At 39.3% G+C, this 24,767-nt stretch overlaps 1 protein-coding gene across 1 annotated transcript; it reads right to left on the bottom strand.

Moving 5' to 3' along the window:
- Positions 1-1,902: 1,902 nt before the first annotated feature.
- fxn (frataxin) lies at positions 1,903-13,478 on the bottom strand. The gene is made up of 6 exons (XM_072388622.1): positions 13,286-13,478; positions 13,078-13,158; positions 8,822-8,910; positions 8,612-8,732; positions 5,821-5,918; positions 1,903-2,239 (listed from the first exon to the last, which is right to left on the bottom strand). Exons 1-6 carry the CDS (start codon positions 13,394-13,396, stop codon positions 2,101-2,103), a joined length of 639 nt encoding a protein of 212 aa, XP_072244723.1. The 5' UTR covers positions 13,397-13,478; the 3' UTR covers positions 1,903-2,100.
- Positions 13,479-24,767: the final 11,289 nt, after the last annotated feature.

The following is a 24,767-nucleotide window of genomic DNA, read 5'->3' as shown; positions in this document are numbered from 1 at the left end:
TAGGGTTCTAATTTGGGGTACAATCGAACATAAGAGTTTTAAGTTCTGCATATATTTATTTTTTAGCCGAACACAGACCAAATTTGTCAAATTTTTGCATTAAGTGTCCAAAAGACTCTACTGGATCAGAGAAGTAGATCAATATCGTCCACAAACAGACTTAATGTATGTTTCTATACATTAATTTATATTTCTGATTTTAGTTTGTCTTATCATTTGGGCAAGTGGTTCAATAATTAAATGCCGTACAAGGGCGAGCAAGAGTACAGGGCTGAGGCAACAGCCCTGCCTTGCCTTGTTCCCCTGTTTGACAGATGGGTCTCTTGCAGGAAGTTTATCCATGCCTTTTCTTTCTTAAGTTTGATCATAATTTTGGTCCTTTTGACTGGATTTCCAGACAAAAATCTACATTAATTTCGTTTGATATTGTGGGAGAGCAGGGCCTTGACACTGCTCCACATATTGTGCCTTGACACGGCTCGATCCATATATTATGTCTTGACACTGCTTGTATAACATGTTGTTGAGGTCAGAATGAACTCTGTCTCGATAATGACGAAGATGCAGTAGCATCCTCAGACAGCAGGCGCCAAATAGAGATTGGGTTTGGGCCACGCACACACTGAATGATATAGAAAGGTATAAAGAGTTGTCACAAACTGAGGTCATTGGGAACTTCCATGTATGCTGAAATGTACGTCTCTGTGACGGTCTGTTCAATAAATTCCCCATAAGAGGCTGACACGATGAGTCTGACCACTCTTTTCTCCACAACAATGTCCTTAAATCACTGTAGTATCTCGATCAATATAATATCTCACCAACAAGTCTCCAGATAACGTTACCAAACCAGCAACATGAACACAAATATATTTTTTTTGTTGAGGGGAAAGTCTTTATAAAAGGAGAGGGCCCCTATTCATGGCTAACATGCCCATACTAGTTCTCAAAGTTGTACTTTAGACCTCTCAGTGAACATTTCCAGAGTATATAACACTCCAAAGCAAACTGTATTCTCAGTAATGGTTAAATGTCTGCCACATTAATCCAAACAGAAGTATATGCCATACTGATCCTTCACTGGTATTCTTGCACTGAAATTTCTGCAGCTGTGCCCATGCTTATCTGCCAACCTCCCCTGTTCGCTCTCTCCTGCTAGGTTCTATGTCGCAATCGCAGTTTTTCCATGAGTGCCGAGTCCCTGGTGTTGCCCACTGGATTCTCCACCTCATATCCTCCATTACTCAAGTTGCTGGTTGTGTCTTCGGCATCGCCATAAGTTTTCACACTGCAAGGCCAGTGAATGCACATCTGGTTGAGAGGCATTTAGAACAGGATTCCTTCTCTCTTTAAGACCTTCTTGATGTTTACATCTGCTTTACATTGCCACAGCATCCTCTGCCATGGTAAAAAAAGACCATTTTTTTCTACTTTGCACAGTTTCCTTATCCCACATATTTTTCAGTATTATTTCTTTCATAGTAAACTACTGGAATCGCACAATATTAGACTTTGGTGGCTGACCTGCTTTGGGCTATAGAACTAAAGCTTGGAGGGCTCCTTGAATCTGAAGATCTGAGTTTAATGAAAACTCCTGTCTGAGCAATTTGTCTGCCATCGAGTCGCACTTCACCTCTGCTTATTTCGCTATGCCATAAAACCAGACTGTTCCACCTGGATCCAAATTCCAAGTCATCTAACTTGTCCATCATGATTTTCTGCTCTTTCTTTAATTCTTGCAGCATACTATTTGCTTGTCAAAGCTACTTTGAAAGGTAGCCATGATAGCTTCAGGTACCATCTTGCTCTCCTTTGTGGTGTAATTTCCTTCCCCACTCATATTCCAATGTCTTGTGAAAAATGCCTTAAATAGCATTCCATGGGATGACCACTAGCAGCTGGTTGACAGAATGAAGTGTAGGCATTACATTTATTAAAACAAAGGAAGGCTTGGAGATGAGCACACAATTAAAACATATTTGCTTCCCAGTCTTTTAAAGTATCTGTACTGAAAACTTTGTACAGCAAATACAGTGGTTGTAGCTTTTCTGAGTAAGTAATTAGCAAGGAAAGTAAGCAGATATTTTACAGTATGGCATTTCAGGAATGTGGCAGGTTATACAGATTTATGTCTCTATTGAAGATGATGGAAAACTCTTTAGAAAGCAGTTGGTGGAGGCCGATAGCATCATGAATGTACACCCAGCGTTCACCTGTCCAGTCATAGCGCTTCGGTCCACTGCAATCACAAGAGAAAAAAGGGAATAAATTTGAATTAAAATGGCTGTTATAAACACTCTAAGAAATGATTCATGGGGTTAGTCGGTATAACTCAAAATCAAGAGCTTTTTTAGCCTAAAAAATTGTGTTTATTACATGTACATATAATGAGTTGATAACTTAATTTAGAAAGTTGGTCTAAATTGAAATTAAGAAAATAGTCTCAACTAAATAATAAATGGATTTTGAACAAAAATTTCTGCCTTAACTTAACTCAGAAGTGTATTCATTTAGTACAACTTAAAAATCTCTTAAGTGTCATTCCAAGTTGAGTACAAGGCTGACCTGCCCGACTTGTTTTGCTGACAGTCCATGCCTTTTGGAGGGAATGGAGCAGAGCACATAAGACATTTTGAAAACTTTAAGACTTGGTGAGTATAATATTTTGACTTGTTTTATTGAGCTAACTTTAGCTAACAAGAAATTGTTTTGCATAAAATTGAATGCTTTTCCTCGATAAGCGTAGGTAATATTTAAGCTAGAAATGTTAGACTTTTAGCTAATTGGTGTTGTAATTCAGCTATAACTTTAGTCTTTTTTAAGTTTTGTTTGATGGTGGCAGCCAAATCTGAACTTCTATAGCAGTAGTTTTAACTTTGCAAAGATGAAACATTACCCATTTTGCCTCTTTCAAATTGAAAATTGTTGTAGTGCCAATGAAGTTTTGACCAGCAAAAGCTGCATGGCTGGAACATGACTGAGCATAGTTGCGGTTTGTTCATCAAGACACAGAAGCAGCAAGTGCAGTCTAAAGACACGGGCGAGGAAAATGTTGCAGATGCCAACGGCACAGGAGTGGTCCTAACATTATTAAGCTAGTTGTGTGTGTGTACTTGCCTAATGCCCATTTCTTTGTAGTAGGCTAGTTTGCAGGCTTTTGTTTGTCTTGTTTTTTATCTTGAATATTAAAAAACAGTAAAATTTAATTCACTGTATTGCTGATGTGGCACAAGTTGTAGGCATTACAGCCTTCTGAATGACCTAAGTTCAAATAATTTAAAACAGACCCTTCCCTAGTTTCTAAAGTTAAGTGGATCTGTAAAATTTGCAAATTTGAAACACTAAGAAAGACAGATCTCTTAAAGCATGATAGACTTAGACATGGCCATGGTAGAGAATCTCTCTCTTGTCTTTATTGGGAGTGTTATTGCTCATTTAAAACATGGGGCAGCCTGCAAACCCATCTGTCAAGAAGTCACACTGATTGCCCACTGTACTGTCATTTAAATGTCCACGTTGCTCTTTAAACACTACCTCCACAGAAAGAGAATACTTTGAGCACATTGGTCGGCATTTAAAGAAACAGGAAACTGTGTGTTGGGTTTTTGAAAATTGTCCTTTCAAAACAAACATTTATGGAACATTTGACTCTCATAGAAACACACTCCTCACACTCTTGATGACTTCAAGTCTGAGCTTTTGCAGAGGTATGTAAATCCTCTAAATGCCGGGGACAATCCTGTGGATGAAGATGATACTGAGGGTGCAGTGCGTGAAGATGCTGAAGATAATGACATGAGATAATTGCCCAATTTAATAGAAAAACACATAGCCCACTTGCTGCTTAAGTTGGAAAGCATATTCAATGTACCACAACAGTGTATTGATGAGTTAGTTGAAGAATTACACTTCATTTCTTCATCAGCTTCTAACCCTATTTCTATTTCTCTCATTCTGTATGTGGATGATTTTGAAGTGTGTAATCCACTCTGGAACTAGTCACCAGCTATAAGTACCTGGGTTTCATTATTGATGAGGAGCTTTCATTTAAACTTCAAGTCAAAAATCTGATATCAAAATAAAGGGTGAAGCTCGGTAGTTTCTGATATCAGCATGTATCAGAAACATGTACGGCCTATGGCAATGTTGTTTATATGTCAGCATCAACTAGCTGCCTTCTTTCCCTGACTCCAGTGTATCACTGTGCTCTGAGGTTGATCACTGGTTGTAGCCGCCTCACCCACCGTGAACTATACACAAAAGCTGGCATGCCTTCCTTGGATACAAGACACTACACAAACTGGATGACTCTGGTGTATGAAGCTCTCCTTGGCCAAGTTCCCACTTTTTTATGCACTTTTCTTTGGAGAACTGAAAACCATTATGCACTATGCTCAAATGACATTCTGCATCTTTCTGCTCCTCGAATCCGAAAAGAATCAGGTCCCATCTTCTTGTAAAGCTCTGGATGAAGTGGTCCCAGTAGAGTTCCTGTGTAGAATTCCCTCCGTTAGCTCTCCTATAGCTGCAAGTAGCCACATAACAGCAGCTATGAACTAACAGAGCTATAGCACACGTTCGTTCATTCATTCTTCTTAAAGTATTGGTGAAATAAAGACAGATAATGCCTTATTCAGAGGCTGCATCGTCTAAGCCCCGTTCACTCCGTTATATGGATCTCCAGTTATCTAAATATCTTCCCAAAGGACGCCGACTTTCGCTAAACTGTTCTCGGTGAGTAGATGAACGTATTTCATGCCAGAAATAAGGTCCAGGTTTAAAAATACCGGAGTTCCCCTTTTAAAATTGCCCAACTTGTTCCTCTGGAAGCATTCTGCTCTATTAAAAAAAAAAAAGACAATGGAAATCTTTTAAAGGGTGCCTATGTTCTTAAATTGCTGCTGTATCAACAACTTCTGCACTTTATTTTTTTCTTATTTTCTTGCTTTTTAAGATTTGAAATGTTTTTTTTTTTTTTTTTACTAGCTGTGTGTTATTGTCGTTTGTCTGTTTTTGACCACTATGTTTTGCGTTGCTGCCTTTGTTGGCCAGGTCACCCTTGTGAAAGAAATCTTGATCTCAATGGGTTTTTTATCTGGTTAAATAAAGGATAGAATAAACCAATGCTGGAAACCTCCATGACTTGAAGCAACACTGGAAAGAAAAGTGGGCCAAAATTCTTTCACAACCATGTGAGATACTGATAACATCATACAGAGAATGATTACTTCAAGTTATTGCTACTAAACGTGGTTGTACAAGCTGTTGAATCATGGAGTAGACTTATTTTTAACACATTGCTTTTGCATTTTGTCTTTGTTTCTGTTCAATAAACAATGATACAGTGTAATATGTTACGTGTTGTCATGTATCTGACGATGGATTTACTGACTTTTAAGACCTGATAAGGACAAAATACATTTTTTTCATTGTCCTCATATGTGAAACTTTAGGATTGAAAGGTGTACTTTTTTAACATGACTATATACATGCATTTATTAGATGTCACACTCAGGGATGGCACAAAGAGACACACCTTGTTGAATACAATAATGTCAAAACATGCCACTGAACCCAGTACTGCCATTAGAAACGCTAAACTGAAAAGAGAGGCTGTCCACGATTTCATTAATACAGAATTTCCAACTAAAACTTTTTCTTACTGTAGATGTACATTGGCTCAAAATATTTTCCCTCACAAAGATTACTAACAGTAGTGACTAAAAACAGTATCAGTTGAGCCACTGAAAACAGGCTCACACTTCAAAAACTATGTTGTTTTTTTGTGTTGTAGTTTTCTCATCTTGTGGTACATCTTACCTAGTAGGAGATGAAAGCCAGATCTGTTTGTTGGGTGTCTGTTTGTTGATGACGTAGGTGCCATGGTCCCCACCAATCTTCACTGTCAAAACACCACTCTGTTCACACAAACAACAGACATTTACAGATTCTTTTGTGAACTATTTCAACTGCAAATCTAAAATCATAAAGCTTGTTGCAACTAATACTTTAGATGTTCAATCAATGTACTGCAAAAAAAAAAAAGGCAAAACATTAGGCAGGCATACTCAATATTTCCATCACTGTAAATAATTAACTGTGTAGATGGTGTGAGTCAAGATTTGAAAGACCAAATTAACTTTCCCAGGAGGCTATGAGACAAGATTAGCAGGCCTATTAGATTAGATTAGAAAGATCTATTACCCCCCCCCTGTAGGGCTAGTTCATGCATTTGTTACTTCAAGATTGGACTACTGTAATTCCTTATTATTGGGCTGTCCCACATATTCTCTGAAAAGCCTCCAGCTGATCCAAAATGCTGCAGCCAGAGTTCTGATGAGAACTAACAGGAGAGATCAGCTTCTCTTCATTGGCTTCCTGATAAATCTAGAAAAATGGTACACAGAGGAAGCTTTGACTCGCATGTAAGACAGGTTTCTAGAACTGCCTTCTTTCACCCTTGTAATATTTCCAAAATTAGAAATATGCGATGGGAACTAGCGGGAGAGATCTCAATTCAAGCTTCTACTCATTGGCTCTGTCAGAATACGGTGGAGGAGGGTAGGACCCAGATGCAGACTTCTCAAATCCAAAAAAGGTTTATTCTAAATACAAAAAACAGGAAATACTAACCTGGTATTCCACATATAAATCTGGGTGACGACACTACAGGTGTTTTATGAGGTTGGATGTGTTGCCTCCTTTGGCTCCTATAGCTCAGTGGCAGCACATGCACAGTGGACAGCCATCATCTATTGCTTTACCATCTGTGCCTTGTTTAAACCCAAAATAGTTCCAAATGTGGATTTTGGTTCTGCCATGGTGAGTGTGTGTGTGTGTGTGTGTGTTGTCTCGTGTTTGAGACCACTGTGAGCGCGTCTGGGCGAGACAGAACTTTAGTTTTGAAGGGAATTTCTTTCGAATCGGAGCTGTCTACATGGAGTTCATTCTAGCCGTCAGAAACACACAAACAGCCAATCAGCTAACAGATGGGCGGACCCAGCGTGTGGAAACAGCCAATCATATCCCGGAGGCCACCAGTAACAGGCAAACAGCCAATCATTCAGCAGCTGAGTAGTTCGGTTGCAGTGGTTGCCTGTGGGTTTGTTTACAAGGGAGTAGCAAGCAGTGAGAAGCTGGGAGGAGAGTCGAGGCGGCCGCTGTGTAGCGGAAACTGGCACCGATAATATAGTAATCCACGGTAGTACCGTCGTGTAGAATTTCTAGTATAGTAGGAACCGTACGTGGGTATCGTGCAACTCTAGTTTAAAGTTTGAATGGCGTCTCTAGCTGAAAATCTGCAGAAATAGTTTGGTTGAAAAGAGGAGAAAAAGTTTAAATTTGTTCATGTTTTTGAAACCGTTATATTTCAAACAAAATTAGGTAGGAGTAGTTAACGTACAAAAAATGTACGGAAGAACTAAGAAGTTGGAATAATAATCATAAAACAGGAAAACAGTGAGAATGCCTTAAAGCATTCTCACAACTAGAAAAAGCTGTTCCTGCGAAACTGAAAGGTTTCTCTGGCTTCAAGGCTCATAGCTGAAATTCTTTAAATGTGAGCTATTTAGTAGTTACATCGGCTGAAAGAGGACAAGTGTACCTATATTTCAAGGTGTAATTTGTTTCTCAAAGTTAAACTGTATGAAAGTTAGAGGTGAGTAGATAAACGTATTTCATGCCAGACATAAGCTCTTAATGAGCTCCATCATATCTTAAAGATCTCATTGTAAGATATTTTCCTAACAGAGCACTTCGCTCCCAAACTGCAGGTTTACTTGTTGTTCCCAGAGTTTCTAAAAGTAGAATGGGAGGCAGAGCCTTCAGTTATCAGACCCCTCTCTTGTGGAATAAGCTGCCAGTAAATGTCCGGGAAGCAGACACCCTTTCCACTTTTAAGATTAGGCTTAAAACTTTCCTTTTTGATAAAGCTTATAGTTAGGGATGGCTCAGGTAATCCTGAAACATCCCATAGTTAAGCTGCTATAGGCTTAGACTGCTGGGGGACCTCATCTGTCACACCTTTCCTCACTTTGCTCTCTTTTTCCCCCCCGTTTAATTTCTCAATTGATTTTATGTACATGTGACATTATTGTGGTTATTAACTTGTGTTTCCCTGTTCCAACAGGTATCCTTTGAATGGCGTTATGGTGTTTTTCCCCCCTCTTTTCTGTCTTCTCAAACCCCAGCTGGTCGAGGCGGATGGCCACCCTTCCTGGTTCTGGTTCTGCCAGAGGTTTCTTCCTGTTAAAGGGAGTCGTTCCTTTCCACAGTCCCTCAGGCTCAGGACGGGAGATTGGACTGAAGACAAGTTTCAGTGCAATCTGTTGGTTTCCTTAGCTAGGATATTATTTTTTTTAAATAGCCTCTATATGAATTAATTGGATTCTTTTGAAATTAATAAATTTTAATTAGTTGGATTATGATTACAATGAATTGAATTCCAATTGGCTTGAATTGGACTATATTATTTAAGTGCCTTGAGATGACAATTGTTGTAATTTGGCGCTATGTGAAGGATAAGCTCTTTGACACCCTTTTAAACATTTGCCCATCAAGTCAGTAAAAACACTAAATTCAGTGACAGTGGAGAGGAAACGTGATGACTTACAGAGAAGACAACATCATAGTCTGCTCCAGTGAAAACTTCATCGGTCAGGTCTTCAAAGTAATCGGCAAGAGCATCCAATGTCTCATCTGCCAGCTTCTCATAAGCTGCTTCTGACAGGTTGCTGTTGGACAGTGACGAAGCCACAACAGATGAGTTTAATATCTCAACACTCACTCGTGATGATTACAGAACTAGATAACAGCAGGTTACCTTTTCTGCACAGGGGTCACTTCTCCCCGCCAGCCTGAACTTAAATGAACATTTCTGCTGCACCAGCCATCAGTTCTGTTTCCAGCCCACTGACAAGGAAGAAACTGAGGTCAGCTATTTAATAATATACAATAAGAACTCAGTAGACAGATAGTAACGCTTTTATCAATTAGTTTTTGTGCCATGTCCATTGTTTGTGTACAACATGCACCAGCGTGTATTTTGTAATGTGGATCACCGATCAGCTACTCCCCGTCAAACACTGCGAACGAGCCAGACCTTGCTTTATTTTGTATTTACTGTTAAAAACAGCTTTCAAAGATAAAGCATGATTCCTCTGGATGGTATTTCACATTTGGTCAGAATTCATAGCATTGAAAAATTGTATAAATTTTAAAAAGAAATCAAACAACACATTGTGTTATTCCCTCAATACTTGAGAATTATGTTTTTTCACTTTTATGTTGTTTTTTCACTTTATGAAAAGAAAAAGACAACAAAATATAGATTTTGTTTTCATTGTCTTAAAAAGGAAAAATCATAGCAACAAGAGCCAACTTAACCAGTTAAGGTCTAGGTCCAGTTTAGGCAGCAGATGCATTAAAACTTTCTGGAATTTTATGTCTAAAATTCCTTGTAAACACCAAAGAAATGTATGCATTCCTTTCTGCGGATTTCTAAACCTTGGTATAACCTGGTCTTAAATGTAGACCTCAATCATAATGGAATTATACGCATGTGCCTGAGAATGATTCTTAACTACATGTAGATGCGGACACTACTCAACTTAGTCAATTGCATATAAAATTACAGTTCACACAACATCAATATATGGGAAATTAAAAGCAACAACAAATACAATACATTTTTTAGTAAAACGGAAAATATGATGCTTATCATTGAAGGAAAGAACATTAAATCAATTTAATTTGGTGTCCTCATTTTTGGGATCACAGGTGGGACTAAAAATGCTGATTAGAAAAAATAACAGATTTATTCAGGTAGAGGTATTGGGGAGTTGTTCTTGAATTCTATCTCTACTCAAATTTAAGTAATTTAAGTGGAGTAATAGACTGAATTCCTGAGCCTGAGATCTTAATGAAGACGTGGTTTCCAGTTAAGATAGATCTAATATCAAACAAACAACAGAACCTTAGGTAGGTTCTGTTAGGTATAGAACAAATATATACTGTATATATGACTTCAGATTGTGTGTGAGACTTTTTTAAGGGTCTCTATGAAGACGTCTGCTCATAATCTCAAGCAAAACTGCATTGTAGAATCAAGGAGTTTAATTTTCAATGTGAATCCAAACATGGAAAATGGTAACAGACAAATTTGGTTTTATTTTGAAAAAAATACAACTAAACTGGGGTGAACCTTTTTGAGGGTCTGCTTTCATTGTACAGGGAAACTGGCCCGTGGAAAGAGGGAGTTTCTTTTTAATATGAACTGAAGAGAAGAGGAATCTAATATTAGACAATTTTGGGGGGGATTTGACTTTAAAATAAAACATCAGATTGGGGTAACATTTTTAGAGGGACTTTTTGAGTAAGAGTGCTTTCACACCAGGATAGAAATTCATTGGGTTTAGTTCACTTTCAAACTGCACTTTTGAAAGCACATCACACTGCCTGGACGTCACGCAGTTGCAACAGCTGCTTGTTGTGAGCGATATTGTCTGAAACGAGCACTGAGCAGGAAGGAGAAAAACATGACAAAGAAAACAACCCGGCTCATTGATTCCATCCCCTTCAGCCAGCTTGAACACCACAGAACTTATGCAGTCTTGGTGTTCCTGTTTTCACTTTAATGTTCAAAACTAATTGAGGTTTTCACAACAAACTGCCAAGGATGAGCAGTAGGCGAGGCAATGAGCTGTTCAGCATGTTGTTCTGTATATGAGACTCGCTTGTTTGATCTGCACCAGAGTTCAGCTGAGCTCTCATACCTGCCCAAATGAAGCAGACTATCCAAGAAAACATGCACCATTCCATTTAAGGTGCACTAAACAGCTCTGGTGTGAAAGTGCCCTCAGTCTGCTTATAATGTAGAGTAAAATTGCTCTGTGGAAACAGGAAGTTTCTTTTTCAATACGAATCTGAAAATGGTGAAGATACTGAAAGCAGCATAGCAGATAAGCCTATGGCTGCTAAGGAAGGGAATCATGAGTCCATATACCAAGTTTGGCATCGATATATCAATGGATATATCGATATGGTCTCACTTCCTGTTTGGCGTGTCGGCGCCGAATTTGATTGACTGTTACGAGCAGACGGAAGCGAAATTCAAAAGTACACACGATACCTTTCATGAGGCTTGGTCTGAAGATTCTATATGTTAAGTCCCATAGAAATCAGACAATCTGCGTGACCTGTAAAGCTTTTTGATATAATTCAAACTGGCGGAAAATCCAAGATGGCGCAAATTACTTCATAGGGTGCGATGAACTCATCTTAGGAAAAGCTACTAACACTGCTAGATCCCCAATAATACAATAGAATAAAACAAGAAGAAGAAGAAGAAAAGGTAGAAACAATGGGTTCCCCCAATAACAGGAAAAGCGACTAAGACAATAATATTCCTAATTATTTTATTCCCTTAGGGGGCCACTGAAATGATCCGGCTTGAAATAATGTTTTTGAGCAATACGTCGTCAAAGAAAGAGCCTCAGAGTCAGTCCAATTCACTCTATAGCCTGAAAACCTAGAAAAAGATCTTATAATTTTAAGCAACGCGAGAACATATTTGTCTGGGTCCGTAATGAATATTAAAATGTCATCAGCATATAGCATAAGTTTGTGTGTGGTCCGCGCAATAGGGACTCCGGAGATATTCGGGTCTTTACGAATTGTAACAGCTAAAGGTTCTAGTGCTAGACAAAACAGTAATGGGGAGAGAGGTGAACCTTGTTGGGTTCTGCGACCTAGCCTGAAATATGAAGAAATTATGCCATTGGTCTGTACAGCTGCTTGAGGCCCATTGTATAACAGTTTCACCCACTTTAGAAACATCTTCCCAAAATCATAAATCTCCAGCACTTGAAAAAGGTATTGCCACTCTACGCAATCAACTGCTTTTTCAGCATCGAGTGAGATGGCTGAAGTTGTTCCTAACCATCCACATAACATTAATCAGACGCCGAATGTTATCCGTGGCAAATCTATCACTTATAAACTCAACCTGATCTGTATGCATTAGCATAGTGATAACACTGCTGAGACGGTTTTGGAAAGTATTTTAGTGTCTATTGAAATCAAAGACATTGGACAATAGTTTTTGCAGTCGGTGGGCTCTTTGCCTTTCTTTAAAATCAAAGATATGAGAGCCTGAGACAAAGTGGGGGTTAACACTCCTCTTTCAAAGACTTCATTATATATTTGTAACAAAAGTGAAGTGAGCTCATCCATAAAACACTTATAAAATTTTGTGGTCAACCCGTCGGGACGGGTTGTGTGCCGGACCGGGTGATTTACCAGCACACAACTTTCTGATAACTTCCTTTATTTCTTCTGCCGTGATTGCAGCATCCAGCATCTCACAGTGTTCTATATTCTAAGCTGGAAGGCCTAACCCTACTAAAAATGAAAGAACAGCTTACTTTTGACAAGAGGCCGTGGAGATGTACAGTTCCACATATAAGAATAACATATAACAATAACAATATAACAATGCGTAGTTATATTTTCCAATGGTAAGATTTTTGTGAAATACAACTGTGAAATACTATCCAGAGGAATCATGCTTTTACTTTGAAAGCTGTTTTCTAACAGTGATTACCAGTATTCGCGCACGCAACAAAATAAAGCAAGGTCTGTCTCGACCGCAGTAGTTAAACACACACATATCATTAGTTGTTGTGTGTCTCACTGACACACAGCTGCTGTAAAAGCTGTGCTATTATTATATTATTGTACAAATATTCCAAAGTAAGGGCCGTGACTTACACTTTTGTAGTAAGCCCTAAAGACTTTTATATGAACAATATTTACTCACAATAGCCCAGATGAAATAATCTAAAAATTAACTTCAAACTATGAAACTTAATTATTTTTATTTTAGAGACCATTGTTGACATTCGCATTTGTTAATTCAATCAGATAAACACATTTATGATGTAGTTACATCATTCCACTCCAGACTCTCTTTAAAACTCTTTTTTCGGCAAAATATATACCCCTGCTGGTCCCACGAATGGGGATGCATTTCTCAGCAGGCGTGCACTTCTTGGCATTACACTGGAACAAACTACTTACTTTGTTTGGAGCCTGGCAGATGGAATCCGATGAGTGCGTACAAAATGTTCGAACCCCCGAATTAACGAACGTCTTCCTGAGCTGAAATGGATGTCAGTTATCTCAGTGTCAGTGAACGATTTCTAATTTCATTACCATCTGATATTGGTAATATGGCCCTAACTTAGCTGTGTGTATCGGTTACGTGTTGTAAACTTCGCAGCGTTACCTGGTGACCTGCTCCCCTGATTCTCAACGCCATCATTCTGCTGCGCTGTGTATGCACAACATGCTGACATATCCGAGAGGGAATACTTGGAGATTTAGTACAAAGAAACATGATGTGCTGTCAGACCCCGCGGGCTCCTCGATAAATGTCCGGAGTGTGTTGTTGTTGTCCTTCCCCTTCTTCTTCTCCTTCTTGTTCTACTGCTTCTTCTTCTTAGATTTGATTGGCGGCTGGCATCCAGTTTATACGTGCATTGCCACCACCTACCGGACTGGAGTGTGATACATTCGACGACACATGTATTTACACATACACCCTATCCATCAACCCTGTTTCCTTCAAGTACTTAGTCACATAGCTCCTAATTTTACCCGATCGTTTTCGTCACTCTCTCTCTCTCTCTCTCTCTCTCTCTCTCTCTCTCTCTCTCTCTCTCTCTCTCTCTCTCTCTCTCTCTCTCTCTCTCACACACACACATATATACCAATTGCATTCCATAAGAACATGCTGCACAGACTCAGGATGATCACACAATCTACATTTACCAGGATATTTGCCAATTCTGTGTAGCGTGCTATTAAGCTCTGTATGTCCTAATCTGAGTAAGGTAATGACTGCCTCTTCCTTCCTGCTCCCGCCTACTACTCCTCCTTTCCCCACCTGTTTTTGTATATTATAAAAGTGTCTTCCTGTCTCATTTATATCCCAATATTCCTGCCAAATCTTTTGCATTTATATTTTAATGATTTTCTTTCCTTCTGCTTTTCCTTGTGGGATATTGTTCACTGTTTGTGACCTGAGTGCTTGGGAGTGATGGGATGTAAACCGCAGCTCCAGCGCACCCATTTTATGGCTCTTTGCATAATTGCACTATTTGCATAATTCTGTTCAATATACTTTTGCACCATGACTCCAGTAACTCCCTGCCTTGTCTTCTTTTTGAGCTTCTGCTGAATAATAAAATCTATTGATGGCATCTGGAATAACCAGGGTTGAGTTTCTGGTAGAGAAACATTTGATATATTCTGCAGGTCACATAACCCAATACTTTCAGCCTTTACATGACCAACCCAGCCTATACTCCTGAAGTTTGACTTGTCATGCTCTAAGCAGTTCTCTAGTATAGCCTTTGCTGGATGAGATCTTCTATGGCCCTGCAGATACACCCAGTATGCCAAAAATGAGTCTTAAACGCCCCATTACATATCCTGAGTCCTTTAGCCTGCTCCACATCCATTCTTAAGGTGACTTTCTGCTGCTGACAAATATGCAATAATAATGTAATCTATCTCTCGTCATGGTTTTGTATATATTTAATAGAGACTTCCTGGTTGCACCCCAACCACGGCCTGATAAGCATCTCAAGAGGTTATTAACATTTTTGTGAGAATGCTTTAAGGCATTCTCACTATTGTTTTCCTGTTTCCCTTTATTATTATTATTCCGTACGTTTTTCGGCGCTTAACTACTCCTGCAATCTTTCACCGATTTAAACAATTTTGGTATCAAAACGTTCAGCTTGTTCAGGAGATTTTTGCTATGACTTTTGGTGTTGATATCTTTTACACTTTTTAAACTATTCAACTTCTATTCAACTTTTTTCCTCATTCAAATGAATGGAAATTTCTTTCAACTCTTCAAAAACGTCCTCCTCTTTCCAACCTAACTAGTTGAGCATACGTTCAGCTAGAGACACCATTCAAACTTTAAAATGTTCACACGACATTCAGCTATTACCAAATGGTTCAGCTTTTTCAAATATTAAACCAATTTTGAAATATGACAGTTTAAAAAACATGAACATTTTTGCTCCTTCTTTTTCTTTATGCATGAAAATAGGGCAGTAACTTAGCCATACGGTATCACAGAGACATCATTCAAAGTTTGTATGTGACAGGAAAGACTCAACTTTAACTGTGGTAAAGGGCTTGTCAATAGCTTATACAGCTTTGACACAACGGCAGTTTACGTTTTATGGAGCCAGAGGACCTCGTCTCATGAGGCGCACACTCTAATCCTCACTCTAAAATGATTTAAAAAACCCTTCCTCAAACAAATGCCTCTCACGTCCAAAATGTCTGCCTGATCTAGACAAATTATACATCAAAACGTAGGTATTTTAGTCCTCTTTCACAAAAAGTCACTCTCATTGAGCTTGGCCTCACAGATTTCTCACAAATCACCTGTAAGCGCAGAGAGGCGCACTCCAGCTCACATACTTTTCCATTATAAACAGGCCGAGCAATGAAATCAGTGTGAAAGCCTCGTTTTAAAACTGCCATAAAAAACAAACCTTACACAAGATCAGAATCCCTTCTGGTGCTCACGGTGAAAGAATTATTGGGATACGACTTCTACTTTTCGAACAGTGACCGTTTGTTCCAGACTTGTAGTTCATTATTAAACCCCCAGATTTTAAGGGGACAAAGTGAGGTGCAGATTTGTCAGTGGGCACGTGCAGCTGTTGCCCACAGCAACTAATGAGGAGGCCACACTCAACGAGCCCCAAACTGTCCTATTTTAGAGGGCAGTAACTCAGCCATACAGTATCACAGAGACATCATTCAAACTTTAAATGTTCACAAGACATTCAGCTATTATCTGATTATACAGCTTTTTCAAATATTAAGCCAATTCTGAAATATGACAGTTTAAAAAACATGAATATTTTTGCTCCTTCTTGATTTTTATGAATGAGAAGATTAGAGTGGCAGACTGATCATTTTAACTTTTTCTGATATTCAAACAAATTCCTCTAACTTTCATGCTGTTTAACTCAGACAAACTATACCTATACAAATTATACCTTAAAATGTAGGTACACTTGTTCTCTTTCAGCTGATGTAACTGTACTAAAGAGCTCACATTTACAGAATTTCAGCTATGAGCCTTGAAGCGAGAGAAACCTTTCAATTTCTCTCACTAACTCCAATGGAAATTTGGTGGAACGCCAGAGACAGGTTCAACTGTGTTCAACTCGCTGTCGTTTAAATTTTTCTCACTCCATTGAAATAAAAACTACATTGCCGCGTTCCTCCAAGCCTTCTGCTTCTTACGGTCTTCAAATTATTTTCCTCGCTCGTCCGGTTTTCTCACAGGAGGTCATAGTATCCAAAAATGCAATTTCTGCAGGTTATATAGGGAGAGAGCTCGTTAAGCTGCAGCTGTTGACAAACATTGCTATCACTGATGACATCACTCTTCCACTCCCTGCTGTATATTACACTGAAGCCATTTTAACTATTAATCACTTGATTTCTGATAAATTTCCACTAGATTCAGCTATTTGAGCATGTTCAACTAATCCATTCAACTTAAAAAGCATTCTCACAGCTGTTTCGCAGGAACAGCTTTTTTCTAGTTACACTTATCTTTTGTCCTCTAAATGCGTAAGCTTTGAATCAAACAGCACTCCCAAAAAACGAATGACTTTAACTTGTTCCCTGTGTTTCACCATGTAACTTTATTGATATTTCTTCATACGGTTTTGCAAAACATATCACTTGTATTTTTGCCACTGCTAGCTTAAATTCCCACAGCTCCACTGTATCAACCGCTACCTGCAGCTTCTTCTGCAGATATTTCTGATTTCTTCCACTCACCCATAATGCCCCATCATCAGCAAATAATGATTTACTTATTCCTCCCCCCACCTCCTCAAATATGTCATCAATCATACAGTTACAAAATACTGGGCTGCATACACTCCCCTGTGGCGTTTCATTTTCAACTATATATATTGCTAAGTACTCTTTCCTTACTCTGACGTCTATCGTCCTCCCAAACAGGAAGCCCAACACCAAGTTATACATCTTCCCTCCCAACTTATCCAGTTTGATTAGCAGGCCTTCTTTCCACATGTCATATGCTTTCTCTATATCAAAAAACACAGCAACTACTATCTCTTTATTTTCTCCCTTTACGAAACCCACTGATATGAAGAAAACAAATCTCTTCTTTCTATGAAATACATCAACCTCTCGATTACCATATTTTCCATAGTTTTCCCAAATTGAAATGTTAGAGCAATTGGTCTGTAGCTTGATGGATCTGATGCTACTTTACCTGGTTTTAAAATTGGCACTATAACTAAGTGCTTCCATGCAGCTGGAATCTCCCCTAAATCCAAAGACCCAGAGGTCAGTGCGGTAAGATGTTGCAACTTTGCGGCTTTGCTTTGCGGTAAGACATATGGCATCACTTCCTGTTGCCTTGTGCGTGCACTGTGACATTTCTTGCTCCTCTTGAACTTCTAATAATCACCTTATTTCTACCTATAATTTACACATCTTGCATAGTTAACTCTATCGCATACTTGTTATATTCTAATGCTCACTCTTACAGATCTTTAGTCTGTATTTTTCACTTTTTAGCGGTGTGTCTGGTTCTCTAGCTTAGCTGGTAGCCACCAGGTCTCTTCCTCCATCTTCTGCTTTCACCTGCTCCATGTGTCAGATGTTTAGTTACACCTCTGCCTCCTTAAGTGGTAATGGTACATGTAACAAATGTAATCTTTTTGTAGTTTTGGAGGCAAAGTTATCTGAAGCTCGGCTCTGAAGCTCGGCTCTGCACTGTTGAAAACCACCCGATAGTGAGCCAAGCGCCTTTAGCCAGTGCAGTGCCACCTAGCCAAGCTAGCTCTATTAGTCGTCCCCGAGCAGATCCCGAGCAGCCGGGACTTAAGAGTGGCTGGGTGACTGTCAGGAAGAGGAGTCATAGTCCTAAAGTTAAGCCCGTGGTTCACCATCAACCTGTCCACGTTTCTAATAGATTTTCCCCACTCAGCGACACACCCGCTGAGGACAAAACCCTGGTAATTGGCAGCTCTATAGTCAGAAACGTGGCATTAGCGACACCAGCGACCATAGTCAAATGCATTCCAGGGGCCAGAGCGGGCGACATAGAATCCTATTTAAAACTGCTGGCTAAGGATAAGCGTAAATACGGTAAAATAGTTATTCACGTCGGCGGTAATGACACCCGGTTACGCCAATCGGAGGTCACTAAAATTAATGTTGCATCGGTGTGTAATTTTGCCAAAACAATGTCGGACTCTGTAGTTTTCTCTGGACCCCTGCCAAATCTGATCAGTGATGACATGTTTAGCCGCATGTCCTCATTCAATCGCTGGTTGTCTAGATGATGTCCAGCAAACAACGTGGGCTACATAGTTTTCTGGAGAAAACCTGGTCTGATGAGGAGAGACGGCATCCATCCCACTTTGGAAGGAGCTCTTCTAATTTCTAGAAATATGGACGAATTTATTAGTCATCCAAAAACATGACAACCCAGGGTTGAGACCAGGATGCAGAGTTGTAGTCTTACACACTTCTCTGCGGCTTCCCACCTGATGCTGCCCCCCCCATAAAAAAACACAAAAGGAGCAAATCCCTTTTCCAATTTTTTTTGTGCAAAAAATAATTAAAACAAAAACTTTAACTGAACAAAAACATCAAACTATTAAATGTGGTTTGCTGAATATTAGATCTCTCCTTTCGAAGTCTCTGTTAGTGAATGATTTGATCTGTGATCATCATATTGATATATTTATATTTATTTATATTTCTTTAATTCTATATTAGACTCTAGTGGATTTTCTCAAAGTGTTCACAGACCTACTCACTGTCTTAATCATACCCTTGACCTTGTGCTGACTTATGGCATTGAGAGTGAACAGTTAACAGTGTTCCCTCATAATCCTGTCTTGTCTGACCATTTTTTAATAACTTTTGAATTTACATTACTTGACTATACAGCTTCTGAGAAGAATTCTACATATAGAAGGTGTCAATCAGAGAATGCTGTAACCAGATTGAAAGAGTTGATTTCATCATCCTTTTCTTCACTGCCATGTGCTGATATGACAGAGGACGGCTACCTAAATTTTACTCCAGTAGAACTTGACTCTCTTGTTGACAGCACTATAGCTTCAATGCGTACAACACTGGACAATGTTACCCCTCTGAAAAGGAAGGTAATCAGTCAGAAGAGGTTGGCTCCTTGGTATAATTCACAGCTGCGTGCGTTAAAGCAGACTGCAAGAAAGCTGGAGAGACAGTGGCGTTCCTCTAATTAAGAAGAGTCTCAATTAGTCTGGAAAGATAGTTTAATAACGTATAAGAAAGCCCTTCGTAAAGCTAGAACTGCTTATTATTCATCATTGATAGAAGAGAATAAGAATAATCCCAGGTTTCTCTTCAGCACTGTTGCCAGGCTGACAAAGAGTCCGAGCTCGGTTGAGCCATGTATTCCTTTAACTCTCAGCAGTGACGATTTCATGAGATTCTTCATCAATAAAATAATTTATATCAGAGAGAAGATTTATGGAATCCTTCCCACTATTATCACTGATGTATCATCAAGTAAAGCAGCTTTAGAAGTATCTTTTGAACCTGATTTGTATTTAGACGGCTTCTGCCCAGTTGATCTCTCTGAGCTAACAACAGCAATAGTCTCTTCTAAACCATCAACTTGTATGTTAGACCCAATCCCAACCAGACTGTTCAAGGAGGTTTTCCCCTTAATTGACACTTCCATACTTGATTTGATCAATCAGTCTTTGTTGACAGGATATGTACCTCAGACTTTTAAGGTTGCTGGAATTAAACCTTTACTAAAAAAAACTACTCTTGATTCAGAAGAGTTGGCTAATTATCGACCTATATTCAATCTCCCTTTTTTATCTAAAGTTCTTGAAAAAATAGTTGCAGTTCAACTTTGTGATCATTTAAATAGAAATAATCTGTTTGAAGAGTTTCAGTCAGGATTCAGAGTGCATCATAGCACAGAAACAGCACTGGTGAAAGTTACCAATGATCTCCTGTTAGCTTCTGATAGCGGACTTGTTTCTGTGCTTGTCCTGTTGGATCTCAGTGCTGCATTTGATACGATCGATCACAGCATTCTGTTACAGAGACTTGAACATGTTATTGGGATTAAAGGCACTGCATTAGGCTGGTTTAAGTCATATTTATCTGACAGATTCCAGTTTGTTCTTGTAAATGAAGAATCTTCCTCACACATTGGAGTAAGTCATGGAGTTCCTCAGGGTTCTGTGCTTGGACCGATTCTTTTTACTTTGTACATGCTTCCATTAGGTAACATTATTAGACAGCATGGCATACATTTCCATTGCTATGCTGATGATACTCAGCTGTACTTATCTATGAAACCAGATTAAACCAATAGGTTGGTCAGACTACAAGCCTATCTTAAAGACATAAAGACCTGAATGACTCAGAACTGTCTGCTTTTAAATTCAGACAAAACTAAAGTTGTTCTCTTTGGACCTGAGCGCTTCAGGGAGAAAATATCTAGTTATATAGTTACTCTAGATGGTATTTCCTTGGCTTCTAATTCTACAGTCAGGAACGATGGAGTTATCAGAATTTATCATTTGACGCACACATAAAAAACTGGTTTCCAGGATTGTCTTCTTTCACCTTCGTAATATTGCTAAAATCAGGAACATCCTGTCTCAGGGTGATGCAGAGAAACTAGTTCATGCATTTGTTACTTCAGGATTGGACTACTGTAATTCTTTATTATAGGGCTGTCCCACATATTCTCTGAAAAGCCTCCAGCTGATCCAAAATGCTGCAGCCAGAGTTCTGATGAGAACTAACAGCAGAGATCATGTTTCTCCAGTTTTAGCTTCTCTTCATTGGCTCCCTGTTAAATTCAGAATAGAATTTAAGATTCTTTTCCTCACATATAAAGCTCTTAATGACCGAGCTCCATCATATCTTAAAGATCTCATTGTAAAATATTTTCCTAACAGAGCACTTCGCTCCCAAACTGCAGGTTTACTTGCTGTTCCCAGAGTTTCTAAAAGTAGAATAGGAGGCAGAGCCTTCAGTTATCAGGCCCCTCTCTTGTGGAATAAGCTGCCAGTAAATGTCCGGGAAGCAGACACCCTTTCCACTTTTAAGATTAGGCTTAAAACTTTCCTTTTTGATAAAGCTTATAGTTAGGGATGGCTCAGGTAATCCTGAAACATCCCATAGTTAAGCTGCTATAGGCTTAGACTGCTGGGGGACCTCATCTGTCACACCTTTCCTCACTTTGCTCTCTTTTTTCCCCCTGTTTAATTTCACAAATGATTTTATGTACATGTGACATTATTGTGGTTATTAACTTGTGTTTCCCTGTTCCAACAGATATCCTTTGAATGGCGTTATGGTGTTCCCCCCCCCTCTCTTCCCTCTTTTCTGTCTTCTCAAACCCCAGCTGGTCGAGGCGGATGGCCACCCTTCCTGAGTCTGGTTCTGCCAGAGGTTTCTTCCCGTTAAAAGGGAGTCGTTCCTTTCCACAGTTTGTGCAATCTGTTGGTTTCCTTAGCTAGGATATAAATTTTTGAATTGGCCGTATATGAATTAATTGGATTATGATTACAATGAATTGAATTCCAATTGGCTTGAATTGGACTATATTACTTAAGTGCCTTGAGATGACAATTGTTGTAATCTGGCGCTATATAAATAAAAAAATAAAAAATTTAATATTTCCCTGTCCAAATCTTAATTGTTATGGACTCACATTTTTTCCCTAATTGAACAGTACTGAACCTTGTTCCAGTTCTAACAAAAATGGCCACCCCACCACCTTTCCCCATCTTCCTGTCATTCCTTAGAGCCATGTAACCTTGTATTATTAAATCCCATTGCGCTCTCAACATGTTTCTGAAATACAAATTATACTGGGTTTGTCCTGCATACCTGAGACAAACTTTTTAAGCTCTTGACCATTAGCTACTAGACTTCTTGCATTCCACTGCAATATGCTTATGATCATGATGATCCACCACCCGATAAAGATGACTGTGTCTGTGAACTGGGTGAGCCTCCTTTCAACACATCTTCCACTTCTTCCCACCCAACGGCCTCAACTCCTAGGTACTTCTCTGCTGCTTTCACTATTATTTAGATTTCTTTCTGTTTTCTTGTCTGTTTGCGCAGTACAATTAATCACCTCAACCATGAACAGTATAAATTGCCTTTTCTCCACAATCAGCGTGTCATCTTTAATTACTCTACATCCCTCACATGCTCTTTTTTCATGCTCGTCTGACATTTTAATATTACTGCTGTTTGACTGTATCCCCTACTTTTGGGCCGCTTCCGCATATGTAACCCTTTGGGATGTTTTCACTGGCTGCACCTCTTCTGCTCTTTTACTGATTTCACACCCTCTATATGTAGAAGTATGCTCCCCTCCGCAGTTGCAGCACTTGAGTAAAGCTCCTCTTTCACATTTCCCATATTCATGCTCCCCTGCAAATCTCCCACACATTTGTTTGCCTTTACATATTGCTGCTACATGCCCATTTAAAGCACCTCAGCGGCAGAGGAACATAGTCTAACATCATAGCTCATATTTGCAATAAACACTTTATCAGGGATTCGATCCTCATCAAACGTAAGCAACACCGACAGACTGTCACATTTTTGGCACTCACAAGTAGTTTTCAGGCATCTGACTTCTCTCACTCTTGCATTTTTCACATTTTCTTTTATCTATTCAGTAGACACACTAAGGGTAATCCCAAAAAATCCTTCCTTAAGCGAGTCCCCCATCCTTAGCTATCACTGCTTTAACTTTCTTCCCCTCGATCTTAATCAGTTTAATTGCTTTCCCTAGTTGAACACTATCTCTGCAATAAAATCAACAGTGCTCCACTGCGCAGAACTTTCGTGAAGGTCGAACAATACACGCCCAAAGTACAGGGCCCCCCTCAGGTATGAATGCTCTACAGACAAATTAACTTTTGTCTGTATCTTTCCACACCATAATCGCTGAATAGTGTGGACTGATCGTTTTCCTTGCAACGAAAAATAAAACTTAGCTGGCCGGCAGAAAAAGAAAATTTCTCTATTTCATTGCTCATCAGAGGTATTAGGAAGGAAGCGTGAAAAACTTCCATAACAATTTGGCGTTATCGGCAAGACCCTGTGAGCAGGCGTTCAGGGCGAGGCTCGGAAAGTGACAGGCCATCCTGGGAAAAATAGATAATTTCCAGCCTCCAAACCTCAATTAATTTGTGAAATGGGAGGGCTAACCAGAAAAACTTCCTGGATCGCTGCCACCGGGGTTTCACGAACGTAGTTCAGTGAAAACTCGTCTGGTGAATATTTGAAATATTGACTACATTAATTTTCTTTCAAATTTGGGTTTTAATTACACAACAATTTAATTTCTCAATTTGCCACTTGTAGCTTATTGAAGTGGCTAGTGTTTGTCACTTGAAGCTTATTTCGTCTGCTTCTGTCACTTGTAGCTTATCGAAGTGTCTTGTCGTACGGCCTCTTCATTCAGAATGGGGAGAAGAAGTGGTTTAGTCTGCGGAGGGGCCAATTGTGTAAATTATGAAAAAGAGATTTGGGGATAAAAGCTTAAAATCTTTAAATGTATGGACAAATTAGCTCAGATTTGGAGAAGAGAAAAAAAAACAAGCAAAATGAACAAGAAATGAGAAGAAAAAACAAAATTTCTGTTAAGAAATTAGAATTTATGGAAGGTCAAAAAGAATGTTTAGAGATGTGGAAAGCAGAAGTAGAGAAAAAAGTAAAAGACCAATGCAGAAATAACTTGCCTTTGCATGCAAAAAAAGTTGAAACCAATGACAGACAACTTCCACACACACAAAGAACAGGAAAGGGACATGGCTTTTACAGGAGAAAAAAGAGAATTCCAAATGATGCCTGTTTCGTTTGTGGCCAAAGCGGATACTGGAGGCGTGATTGTCACAGAAACACCAGCGTGTTGGAGAGAGATGGACTCCTGCTGAGAAGCCAAACCACCTTGATAATTAGGAAAGAGGTACTGTCCTACTCAAATGTGTAGACGGTTTCAAATATGTATTTTTCTCTCTACAATCTGTCCCAGTAACCTGGCAAGCAGGAACTGGATGTGCAAATTAAGCCTTTATCTAATCCCAACCCCAGAAGGTGCCACAGTTCTGACGACCTGACCTGGCACCAAATTCTTCAGTCCTTTGTCTTCCACACCTCGAACATGACATATGCACATCAATGGCAATTGCAACCTTTCCTGAGTTTGTTTCAGCAAAAGCAGCTACAACAGACTTCATAGCAACAGAGGACCTGCAATGTATCTGTCATGTGTTCCAGGAAACTGGCAAATCACACGACGAAGGCTGGTTAGGGGATAGGGTTAGGTTTGACAAACTCACATTGACACACATTTATTGGACACAACATAAATGTGCTGTGTCAGTCTCTCACACCAGCTCAATGGACCATGTACTTCATGGACTTGGGAAGATTTGAGCCCAGTTATGAAATCATGTAAGCGTGCGGCCGAAAGGAAAGACACATCTGATAGATGTATTATTTTTTCACCTTCACTGCAGTGCAACTCAAAAACGGTGACATCTGTTGTGCACACACAAAGAACAGTCACCGGTAAGTATGATGTTAACCTCGTCAAAGATTGTGAAAAAGTTGTCATCACTCCTTCCCCC

Source organism: Leuresthes tenuis, unplaced genomic scaffold, assembly GCF_036924035.1.
Source record: "Leuresthes tenuis unplaced genomic scaffold, fLeuTen1.0.hap1 SCAF_6, whole genome shotgun sequence".
In the NCBI taxonomy this organism is placed as follows: Eukaryota; Metazoa; Chordata; class Actinopteri; order Atheriniformes; family Atherinopsidae; genus Leuresthes; species Leuresthes tenuis.
This window is presented reverse-complemented; position numbering and strand designations above follow the sequence as displayed.